This window comes from Cydia strobilella, chromosome 14 (genome assembly GCF_947568885.1).
Source record: "Cydia strobilella chromosome 14, ilCydStro3.1, whole genome shotgun sequence".
Taxonomy (NCBI): domain Eukaryota; kingdom Metazoa; phylum Arthropoda; class Insecta; order Lepidoptera; family Tortricidae; genus Cydia; species Cydia strobilella.
This window is the reverse complement of record NC_086054.1, coordinates 11,533,858-11,546,459: the sequence shown is the minus strand read 5'-3', so window position 1 is coordinate 11,546,459 and position 12,602 is coordinate 11,533,858. Positions and strand designations below refer to the sequence as shown.

Here is a 12,602-nt window from a genome sequence, read left to right as displayed (position 1 = left end):
TACGGCCCGCCTGATGGTAAGCAGTTACCGTAGCCTATGGACGCCTGCAACACCGGAGGTATTACACGCGCGTTGCCGACCCTTTAAACATTTAACATTAAATATTTAGCATCATTATTTTACTAATTTCCTAAACGAACTTCGATAAAATATAAAATTATAAATATAAATTTTATTGCTATTTGTATGAGATGCATGTAATTACCTAGACTTAAGAAAATTGAGTGCCCTGACAGGGTGTCATGTACCTACCATCCTCAAACTGTAACACCTAATGTATTATGAACATGCCTGCAATACAATAAAGAATAAAGAACAAAGAATAAAAACCTGTACACTCCTTTTTTGAAGAACCCCATACTGTAGCCCCTCGGGAAAACCTCGGCAGGGAGCTCATTCCACAGCCGAAGCGTACGCGGGAGGAAATTCCTCTTAAACCGCACAGTACGCGACCATTTAGGTGCTAGGGTGTGAGGATGAACACCCTGCCGATGGCGAGCGGTGCGGTGATAGAAAGTGGCCGTGGGCATCATGTCAAACAATTCTTCAGAGCACAGCCCATTGTACAAGCGGTAGAACACACACAAGGAGGCGAAGTCTCTCCTTACCGCTTGTGAGTTTGGGATCGTCGACGATTCGTACAGCGCGCCTTTCCATGTAACCATGTCATATATCTAAAAAACCAGTACCTGAAAAGATCACTTATAAAGTATAACACTTAAAGAGGTAAATGTGTTGGTGTTTGCACTTAATTTTGCCGTTGTTCCCTTCATCGACATATAATATAGGCGGTACAAATGTACAGTTTTCAGACTTTTTCCTTTGCTGGCTTGTCTTGCTGAAAATTCAAGTACATAATATTTTCGAGATCCAGCGAAGGAATAATGTTATTTGTATATACTGGGATTTCAAGTCATAGACGCACTTTCCCGGCAAATTATCCCAGCGAAAACGGTAATAAGAGCGGCTTAATTACAACGGAAACTTCGCCGGCGACGCTCCCTCGGAGATGAATGGCAGTGAACGCGGTTTCTGCTCAGCTAGGAGTTTTATTACACGAGCAGATGCTAGAGCTAAGTCTGTACAAATAAAAGTGAGGAGGACACACACTAGCTTAAAGGTAGTCCGCAGCAGAGTGTGTACGTTATTTAACTGCCAGTACTGACTGTACATAAGTAATGCACGTTAACATTGCGTACATTTTGACTTGGGAATTGGGTGATATGAGTACCTAATATACAGGGTACCTGTTACAATAATCAGGACATTAGGTATGCCATTTTGACACTCGAACAATTACGATCACGTGTTTAAGGAAGGTAGTCATACTCTATATAACACTACAATGCAAACGTTAACTGGTAACTGTTTTTTCCTCACACATTCCGGTCCTACGCAAGTTCCCTCTTTGTTTTATAATTAATGCATGGTCTGTACTAGATTATACTGATGGATGTGTAGCAACTGCTTATACAGACGATTACATATACATATGCTGCCGCAAATGGGTATTCAAGAGAAACACGTATTTGACGTAAAAAGGGTTGCGCCAAGGATATTACAATACAATATATCGTCGCTATACTTACTCAACCTCATATCTGCAAATGGCAACAATCATTTGATGGAAATGTCGCTTTTCTTTTATTCGGAATACGGGTGTTTTTGTCATCAAATGAGTGTTGCAGATACGAGGTTGAGTAAGTATAGCGGCGATATTGATCGTAAACCCGTGGTCTGAAATTTATATCAGAGTATTCGATTTCAAACCGTAATTATTGCCGTATTTTGTACTTGTAATCCTTTTGGTTTTAAATATGACGGCGCAAACGTAATGAACACTAAAACGTAAAGATTATTATTTTTTAGTAAAACGATGATGTCATTATTTCTAGGCGTTAGTAAATCCCTGTAAAATTATAAGTAGTGACGATTTATTTGTATTTTACCTAGTGACTTTTATGTTAGCAATTTGTAGGAATGGCATCACTCAGAATACTTATATAATGATAGTTTAGAACCAGCAGTGTCACGTAGTGATTTTATTTAATTAAAACCGCAAAATTTTTGAATATGTAGCTCTAACTGTAGTGAAATTTATTATTAAATAAATATATTATTTTTATTAATAAATATTGGTATAAAGCCAACCACAAATTCATTCTTAAAGTAGTTTAAAGCGAATGTAAAGTAACGCATGTTGGATAAACTCCGCAGCAATAACATGCTATTGCCTAAATTGTATATGGCCCTAGAGTTCATGAAATTTCTGAATTGAAAAAATACGGGATAAAAGGAAGATACTTCACGGATTAATCCCAATTTTAATAGTAACTATCCAAATTAGTAAACATATAATTTACATACAAATGCGTGTCTCTTTCCTTTACTGCCGCATGCCTTTTGCCATGTGCCTAGTGAATGTGAATGTCTTGCATAACTTGGATTTGCATTAGAGCTTCCTGCTTAAAACAATTTCAAAGAAATTCCTAAAGTGCGACTTACAAATTGGATTAAAAACGCTCGTTTTCCGGAACGTTTTTGACTCAATTGCTACCTTGTATTCTACGCCATCTAGCCGAGCATTGCTAAACTAATATACTTGTTGTTGCAGGACGAGGAGTCTTTGGAGCCGCGGCCGGTGGCCAACATCACGCACCACAGCATCATGTACGCGCCCAAGTGCCTCGTCATAGTGTCGCGGCAGGACTACCTGGACACCTTTCGGGTAAAAAGATCACTTAATGTAGCTCAATGTATCAATAGTATCGTGTACACTCAAGGGACGAGTCGTTGGAGCCGCGGCTTGTGGCCAACATCACACACCACACCCACAGCATCATGTACGCGCCCAAGTGCCTCGTCATAGTGTCGCGGCAGGACTACCTGGACACCTTTCGGGTAAAGCCGGTCTTTTAATAAGATATCCGGCACTTTAACTTTAGTTCGCCGTTCCATTCAATGCAGTTTATAAATTATAAATAATGAATTCGTTACGGTTTTCCGCGTAACGGAAATTGACGTGACGAATTAACAATGCTTTGCCATTTTTACGGCCGCTTCCATAATGCATACAATTCGACTTAGTCGCTCTCAATTTTCTTTTTGTACTAGAATTTTAAACGGCAATAAATAGTTGGTATTACAAAGGTAAATCTTGGCAAGTCTATAAATCAAGCAGATCAAGCTATTAACTTTACTAAGAACGGTTTATTTTATTTTCCAGAACTGCTTAGGCATTATCTACACAGTATGGGTAGAGAACCTGGGCGTACCGCTGGAGACATTGGTGGGCAACCTGCTGGGCTGCGTATTAGTACCTCCAGCGGGTGGCCCGCAGGTCCGATTCAGCATCGGCGCGGGCGACCGCCAGGCGTTGCAACCTCCGGCCGCACCGCCGCTGCCCGTCACACATACATCCGTGCACATGCTACTACGATTATTAGGTGAGTAGAAAAGTGTAGGACCCCGCCCTAGCGATCGTCGACCTGTTTATTTTACGAAAAGTCTATTGTTAATTTTTTCCATAAATAACTGATTTCAAATTTTTTCAGGCATCCACAACTCCGTAACCCTCTGGTGCGCCGTGATGTCCGAGCACAAAGTCCTGCTAGTCTCCCTCGCGGCAGCGCGCCTAGCGGCCGCCTGTAGAGCCCTTGCCGCGCTCATGTTTCCGTTCCGCTACGCGCACGTGTACATACCGCTGCTGCCGTCCGGCCTGGTGGAGGTGCTGGCGACGCCCACGCCCTTCCTTATTGGAGTCCACTCCAGCTTAAAGGAGGAGGTGTCGGAGTTGGTAAGGGTTTAACTTCGATCAATTCAATAAGTCTTCACCTAGTACTTCCGCTAGTATGGCTGTAATCTTAATATCAGTCTTGACTTAGCGTTTCCTTGTGGATTATGTTATATGTAACTAGCTAATATCTGCTTCGCTGATTTTCAAATACAGGTTTACAATTGCACATCATTTCCCAATCTTCTGGACAAATCTGTCTTAAGAAATTTCGTTGTTCAGTTGAAGTGTTGATAATACCTGTGGATGAGCTGAAACTAATTGAACATCAGTATCATACCTAAGTTTATATAAAATAGGCAAAACGGTGAAAAACGCTGTTTTAAACTTATCGCCATCGCCACTGCTTTTATCACAAACCACGATTACATTAACGTATTTTCTTCTACTTTCCAGCTAGACGTAATAGTAGCGGATCTGGACGTCGGTTCCCTCCACATCCCCGCCGGCGTGAATATCCCTCGGCCCGACGGGAAGCTCCTATCATCCCTCCAAGAAGACCTAGCATTGGTCTTACAACCGGAGCTACGGTCTGCCGATTCAGCCTTCGCACCACCACCTCCTGCGGCTTCACCGCCTCATATGCTGGATAAGGAGATCAGGGCCGTATTTATGAGGACGTTAGCGAAGTTGCTGCAAGGTTACAGGTCAGTTGTATTCAGTAGAAGATTTATCATCCCTCCAAGAAGACACCATTGGTCTTACAACCGGAGCTACGGTCTGCTGATTTAGCCTTCGCACACCACCTCCTGCGGCTTCACCGCCTCATATGCTGGATAAGAAGATCAGGGCCGTGTTCATGAGAACGTTGGCCAAGTTGCTGCAGGGGTGCTGGGGGGCTGTTCAGTAGCCTGTCATGGACGGAAAAAACTCTTGCCATCCCTTCAAAAAGACCTAGCACTGCTATGATCTCGCTAAAACTCAATACTGTTTTTGATTTATTCTTACTTTTAAAGATCCATCTCCGAATCTGACTACATAGAAATGTAACCATATTCAAATTCAAACATATTTTAATCCCATGTCCCTCGTTTCTAGGCACTGCCTCACAATCATCCGCATTCACCCATCCCCGGTGCTCACATTCCACAAAGCCGGGTTCCTGGGCAGCCGCGGCCTGGCGCAGTGCCCGTTCGCCGTGCGGCTGCTCGACTCCATGTTCTTCAACGGACTGGTCGCCGAGCGCGGCCCGCCGTGGCGCCCTACTGACATATGGGACGAGCTCGTGCAGTGAGTATGGACTTCATGGAATTTATGGGATAGGCGAAGCGCCTGGTGTCCGTTGGCTCGTTAGGTGGACGACGTTCAGAAGATTGCAGGTCACTTTTGGATGAGATTAGCTCAGGACCGGGATAAGTCGAGTACTAGAAGAGAGGCCTATGCTCAGCAGTGGGCGATAAAGGGCAGATATGATGATGATGGGATGGCCCATCCCTCACATTCCAAAAAGCTGGGTTCCTGGGCAGCCGCTGGCTTGATGGTTTTCCAAGACGTGGCGGTACCAGCGAAAGCGACTCGCTTTATCTGCTATGGCACGAACATGAAGGCTGCCGCGGATGGGAGAGTTGCTTGTTCCTTATGGGATAAAAAACATTGTATTGTATTCTATTGTATATGGCGATATTCCGCACGTCCAGCGCGGCATGTTGATTTCCATGACCCGCAGCTCCTGTTTGTGTCGCTCAACCACGCCTCACAGTCATATATAGGGACAAATCTGTAGTGTCCACAGTTTTATTGCTTTTAATTTAAAATTGTATTTGTTTCAGGAACCTACCAGAACATCTGAGGTTAGAATCGCTTAATCCAAACCTGGAGCTGCAACACATACAAGACCTCGCGATGCAATTGCAACTCAACGAGAATCCTAACCCGCAGGTTTGTAGTTATTGTTAATTCGACTCGTCTCTGAATAACTAATACAGTTCATTTGTATACTTCATAGATATCTTATCCCCAAATTATAAACGCATTGTTACTTTGATATACACCACACAAAAATATTTTTACGTATGAAAGCGTAGGGCCGTGCCCACGATCGTCTTTTGTTATCGGTCGGTCCAATCTAAATTGCTCTGTGTCATTTGTAGACATACCAGCAGCGCATTCTCCGACCACCAGAAGGAGCCTCAGCCCGCATCCACCAGCCTCCCCTGCCGACGTTGGACCCGGTACGCGTCAAAGAGGTCATCGACGAGGTCACCGCCAGGAACGCCGAGCATCCCAAGTATGTTCGGTTTCGATTATAATAGCTGGTCAAGTCAATCTTGTCAGTAGAAAAAGGCGGCAAATTCAAAAAATGCAGGCGCGAAGGGATAGCGTCCCATAGAAAATTTGAATTTCGCGTCTTTTTCTACTGATAAGATTTGCTTGACCAACTATATGTACCACAGAATAAACAACAAGCACCCGTAATCAAGTTTTTGTCTTTGAAGGCATATCGCTATGAAAATATGACGTTTACAATGAGATATTTACATATTGTTCTGTCAAAGTCGGTGCAGAGTTAGCTTAGACTTAGACGGATCTATGAATAAAAGGCCACATTAACCTCTGATTTATTATCTGTTTGCAGACTAACAGCGCTGCGAGCGCCCGTGCCGCGCATCGTGCCGCCCGCGGCGCCGCCTGCGGGCGCGACCGAGGCCGGCCACGTGCTCGTCACCAACTCCGCGCGCCGCCTCGAGGTCACTACCTTACCGGCCTCTGTTCAATATTGACCCTTTCTAACAAGGCAAATGTCTAAAGCTCCCCTACACTTTCACTAGTGAGGGCGGCGTTCAAATTTTCACCTTAAACCTTTTTTGGTATAATGTTCTTCTTCAACACACTTGCTCAAAACGACGTTTTTATTCCACCGATTTTTGGCTCATAATCCTAGATATTAAATACGCGTGCTCTTTCGGTGTATTATTCCACTCGTGCTTTTTCATTATATTATCCGACTGAGTTAAGAAGGTGACTGATTGCTAATAATATGCATGGAAAGGGAACCTTCTTTAATTGGTCGGACTGGCGGGCACCGGCGCGCTCCTCGCGCCTGCGCAGTGCGCGGCCCGGCCGGCCCGCCCGCGGTCGGGGCGAGCGAGGGCCGGCCGGCAGTACGAATATGACAGATGAAACACACAATACTAACTGTTTTAACTATTAAAATTTGATTAATATGAGTTTCTTTTTTTTTCTCGCAAGTGTGTTGAAAAACGTCGTATGAAACGCGTGTGCATTGGTCATTACACACATCGGCTTTCTTATTGCACAATATCGCCTCGTGTGTAATGACCAACTTAGCACACTTGTATCATAATGTACTATTCCCTCACAGGTCCTCCGCGCCTGCATAGCAGCGATATTCGAGTGCCGCTACGCAGACGCGCGCAAATCGTTCCCCGCCGTACTGCTTGCGTTACGCGCGTGCGCCGCGCGCGCTGCGCTCGTGCGCGACCTGGCCGCGCGCCTGCCCAGCAACAAGCACTTGCTACACCACCACCAGTTCGAGTTACTAGTCAGGTATACTCGTACAAGATCCGCGTATGTGTCCGCGTTTGCATACCCCTCTCTAGAGGCGGCGACCGACGGGGTAGACGCGCTCACATCCCTTGGTTGGACGCTCGACGCAACGCTGGACGTTCTCCACTGAGGCCTCTACTGCGCATTAGCCTCACATAAATGTATTATTTCTACTTTTAAATGTCAAACGGTTAACTTTACTAAGGTAGGTTCGTTTACTATATTTTTACCTAATGAACGGAAAATATAAGTCTCGCGATGCGAATGAATAAATCGTAAATTAAAATAAAGGTTCTAATCCTAGGCAAAGGCCTTCTAAATAGGTACTGACTCCACTCTCTAGTCTTCACTTCACTTTCCATTCCCAATGAAAGTCAGGGACTTGGGTAATCGGTGGTCGAGTGAGATTGCCTGCTATTCCCGTTCCGGTGCCACATATTTCCTTGGCAATTCAGCGTGGCAGCGCTGCTAGTCTCATAGTGACGTTTGAGCCAGCTACGGATCAGGCTAGTCTTACAACTAGGTTTTTAACTAGTAATTAAGATTGGCGAAGCCTGTTGCGAATTTATTATTGATTATTTTGGGACAGAAGCTGCTGCTGATCTGTTCTTCTGTACTTCGTTTTATTAGCATTAGAAATAACTCCGCGGAAGTAAGCATGCAGTTTTTATCAGGCTCTTTTATTGTTAATAATAGTGGAATAATCTAATGTAGTAATACTTATAATTTAAAGTAAAATCTACGTCGCGGATTATAAACAAGTTATAAATAATTTTTCATGATTCTTTAATAAACAATAACCAATATATCATATATTTTGTATTGTTTCTTATTTATTGTAAAATCAAACAAGATTTCAAGCACCTTATGATACAAGATACGATGACGTCGATGACATTGAGGTAAAGACAACATAAAAAAACATTCAAGTACAAATGGACCGTACGGTCACGTATTAAAATGTAAGAAAACAATATATAGACCGTGATTACCTTTTGTATTATTTGTGAGCTCCCGATATGTCTAGTGAAACTAATCGTGAATCATTCAAAACTCTAATAATAAAAATAACGTTTAAAATCTTCGGAAACGTTCAAAATTGCAAATTTTACTCGCCCTTGACATTTTAAGAAGCCCGTTTACATATTTTCCTAAGTAGGACTTACTTAAATTACTTATTGACAACATTTTGAACATAATTGCCTTTCTTCTGTTTCGTTTGATATTGTACGTATGAACCTTAGAAGGGTATCATCGTATTCGTCTCATATCAGTTTATACTCTGTTGTTCCTTCTACTCTTATTCCTCCTCTTCTTCCTCGAATAAGACGTGGACCTTAGCGCACATGACTTCCCTCGCATCCTTTATGAGGTAGCCGCTTGCCATGAATTCGCCGTACGGGCCCTCAGGAGGGAGCTCGTCGTAGTTGAATAGAAACTGACTTATACTGTGGACACCCTGCAAACAATACTACATTATTGTCCATAGTCTAACCCGTTCGTATAAAAATACCGCAAATCGATGTACAGGTTAGCCGTTTGGCACACACATACTTGAGGCCAAAACAAAACTTTTGACCCGCAGTTCCTAAAAAAATTTCGCTGCGGAGGGAGTGGTAAAACATTATTTTTTTTGTATGGAAAAATAAAAAAATTCCAAAACCTATCGAGTGTGGTATCATACGAAAGGGCTTTTTGAGGCGATTCTAAAAATATATCACATCATTACATTTCGGGCATTTTTTTTTTTAATTTAAAACAAAGAATTTTCGAAACATACCAAGTTTGGGCTCCTCCAGACACGATATGGCTGATTTTTTTTGTACAATATACCACAAATGATACGTGATATCCTCATGTCTAACTCCAAGAAAGCAATTTTGAAAATAATATCATTAACCAATTTTTTTTTATTTTTCAATTTTACAAAGTGACACAGTTCTACTTCAATACCTATTTCACGAGACTTATGGAACTATACTGCAGATACGGTACATATTAATCATAAAATGATACGTAATATCCATATATCTAACGGGAAATACCTCTTTAACCCTTTAACTGCGCCTTTCATCAGTTGGTATAGTTTGTTTAGTTTTTGACACAAAATATCAAGATTGTATCCTTCAGATACGATATTTCGGTATTTCGCCATCGCCTCCTACCTATGCTGCCATAACCCGACCATGAAAAAAAAACCCGGTCGGTGATAAGGCCAAGCATGGCACTATTTTCTCTTTCCTCTTATAGGAATCGCAATAAGACTATATTTCTCTATCAAAGAGTGTCAGGCCCTTGTGTGAACAGCATGATGACGTAGGCTTAATTGTGTCAGTCAAGTGGTTCGCGAGTCTCGGAAGAGAGTAGGGAGTACCAGGCGAAGTATATTATTAGACCATGGTTGAAATAAGAAAAGTCAATAGTTATTGGTGCAACAAGAGAGAAAAGTTGGTTTTTCTTCCGAGTGTTTATTTTAAGTCCCGAGAAAGCGTAAGATTCTATAATTTGATGTTAGAATCTTGAGCGTAGCGAAGGACTCAAAAACACGAGATGTAAAATAACTTTGCTCTCGTACGTGCACATATAATTTTTCACCTCAGTAGTGAGAACATATTAAAGGTTAAAATGTATTTCGAATTACACAGAATAATACAAAAAAAGATATAGGTATAGGTAAGGCAGGTGAAGTACTTTGACACAATTGTAATGCAACATATGTAATACATACGATGTGGCTGTACTTAATAAATAAAATAAAATAAAAATTAAAAAGTATGAAGTGGCAGTTCATGGCTTTCACTAAATGAAAAAGCTACTTTGTTTCACTTCCTGGAGTGAGAAAAGTCGCACTTTCCTCACTCCAGGGAGTGACGAGAGTAGGCTTGTTCGAGCTGCTGAGGTGAAAAATAAACATCTTACGACGGGCACGGGAAATTCTGGCGGATCTATGTCGGCGCACTTGAATGCTGTCTCCACGTTTCCTTCGGCGTATTTCTTGGCGAACTTTATCAGAGAGTCGTCCGCCATTGTACTGTAGTCTTTGCAACCGCCGTCTACCACTTTGCAAATGTCTAGGCGGATCTGTTAAAATATAAGTTTCTATAAGAATAAAACACCCAGCTGCAAATGTCCATAGCTACTTTATGAGTCGATTTCATTCATAACGTGTCCATGCAATGGGGTTGGCAACTGTCAAAGGTTTTCAGAGATGGCGCCATCATAGCTTGCCCCTTTTTCTATGAGATTTGGCTTAAAGGGCTGGCATCCAGGGCATTAAAAAAACAAAAATTTGACAAAATTCTAGGGATTGACAGGGCAAGCTATGCTGGCGCCCTCTGCTAATTATTTCGACCGGCCAACCCCATTTGGCAGCCTGTTGTGCATGTATTAATCACAAATGGACGAGCTTTCGAAACAGGTATACAAAGTGTGCAATAGCTAATTTCCTAACAGTCAAAATTGATAATGTACCGGTCGATGGGAGGCGTGGGAGAATTAAAAATGCAGCGTTCATGCAGATAGGTAGTGCAAGGCTCTTTATTGATGTAAACAACTATACTTGATGATTTTTAGGATTCGTAACGCCATCTGTTCCCGGTAATGAGCACTTAAGATTGACAGGTTCACATGCAAAATTAGGACTTTTAAATTATTGTACATACTTACAAAGTAGATGGCGTAAACATCAAATAATATTAATTAACTTGAACAGATACCATAGAGTGTAATGCGACATGCTAAAGACGGACCAAAAAATTTGAGGCGATATAATAAGTGCGAAGAGCAATCAATTATAAAAGGGTATCGAGCGTTTCAAACAACTTACCCCGTAGGAATCGTCGATCTCCTCTTCCACTTCGAGTTTAGCGTTGAACCCGTCGTGCGTCCGGTTCACCTTGCGTCTATTGGCCTCCAGTTTCATCGGCATCATGCTGTCTTTGTCGCACTTCATTATGTTCAGCACTGACCATTTTCCGGGGCCCTGGAACCATGGAAACAGTTAAAGGGGTCGGCAAACCGCGGCTCGCGAGCCGCATGCGGCTCTTTGAAGGTGCAATTGTAGCTCTTTACGTCACCCATAAAATTAACCCTTGAGAGTTCTTACATCACTGAAAACAACATTTGCGGCTCTTTAAGCTTCCTTAACCTGTGCAGTATAAATATACGGGAGTTGGCTCTTCTCAAGTTTTCCGAACTCCGAAATCCTAAACTATGGAAAATACAAGGAAATTGTGTGTTTTGTGAGGACATGGTCAAAGTTTTGATCAAGTGTTTAAGATTTGAATCTTAAAATTATTACAAAAAAATTTGTTGTGGATTAACTCACTTCATTTTCTAACATTCCATTTATATTTTATTATTTTGTCTTGTCCGTCTGTCTGTCAGTCCGTAACAGTCCGTATGCAGGTAAAACTGTGTACCGTTTATGATAATAATTTGTAACATTACAATGGAAATGCAGCAAATGGACTGGACTATGAAACTGGACTGCCTACATACTGGACTATGAAAAAAAAACTAATTTAGTTTTGAATTTTATATGTATTTGTTTTTGCGAGGCTTAAAAAGTCAGTATTATTCATCACCCATGAAATGTCATAACTATTTAAATGACCTAAGTATAAACTGCAACTTGCTTCCATTTTGTCGTCGTCTTCAACAGTTTTATAATTTAATAATATTTAATATATTTGTTAATCATATTATAAATGACTTTTATTTTATTTTATCACTTAGTTTAACTACTCACCACATTCTTCTGCCCCGAAATGCCACAAATCAAAAAACCACATGCAAATATGCCTGCTATTGCGAGGAATCTTAGCATTTTGCTGAACAGAGTCAAACTGCGTTTATCATGACTTAAACAGTTTATTTATATCATTACACATAATTGATAATATGTGTCGTGCAGGATGCCTATGTCGATTTTATCGGTTTTGACAATGTTTTTTCTATTGTTCCGTTTGCGATGATCAGTGACAGATCAAGGATGTTTATATGTACCGGGAGTATGAAAACATTCCATAGCAAACTCTGAACATGAATCTCTGTCTTAGAATAGTTTGTAATATTTTGATATTAAAACTGATTAGCGTATAAGCCATGTGATAGCAAGTTTGTTAATGGTTCAGTAACAACCCACTTTACAACATTGTTTGACAATGCGATATCTTTAGAGTAATTTATTAGGACTTTGGTTGTGGTTTGTCTAGGACATTAAGTCTTGGTCTAGAATCCAGAATACATAAAATAATTTTAGATAGAGAAGTCGTCATCACGTTTTACTTTACAATGCTAC

At 41.5% G+C, this 12,602-nt stretch overlaps 2 protein-coding genes across 2 annotated transcripts in view; one reads left to right on the top strand and one right to left on the bottom strand.

Moving 5' to 3' along the window:
* LOC134747208 (myotubularin-related protein 13) overlaps positions 1–12,602 on the top strand; it is a 79,256-nt gene that overhangs the window by 32,635 nt on the left and 34,019 nt on the right. The window contains exons 4-12 of the mRNA XM_063681809.1: positions 2,615–2,728; positions 3,227–3,446; positions 3,555–3,796; positions 4,190–4,440; positions 4,832–5,023; positions 5,563–5,671; positions 5,884–6,020; positions 6,369–6,480; positions 7,116–7,300. Coding sequence (XP_063537879.1) covers positions 2,615–2,728; positions 3,227–3,446; positions 3,555–3,796; positions 4,190–4,440; positions 4,832–5,023; positions 5,563–5,671; positions 5,884–6,020; positions 6,369–6,480; positions 7,116–7,300 — 1,562 coding nt within the window. The remainder of the gene's footprint in view (positions 1–2,614; positions 2,729–3,226; positions 3,447–3,554; positions 3,797–4,189; positions 4,441–4,831; positions 5,024–5,562; positions 5,672–5,883; positions 6,021–6,368; positions 6,481–7,115; positions 7,301–12,602) is intronic.
* LOC134747448 (uncharacterized) lies at positions 8,563–12,146 on the bottom strand. The gene is made up of 4 exons (XM_063682072.1): positions 12,051–12,146; positions 11,127–11,282; positions 10,220–10,381; positions 8,563–8,759 (listed from the first exon to the last, which is right to left on the bottom strand). Exons 1-4 carry the CDS (start codon positions 12,126–12,128, stop codon positions 8,601–8,603), a joined length of 555 nt encoding a protein of 184 aa, XP_063538142.1. The 5' UTR covers positions 12,129–12,146; the 3' UTR covers positions 8,563–8,600.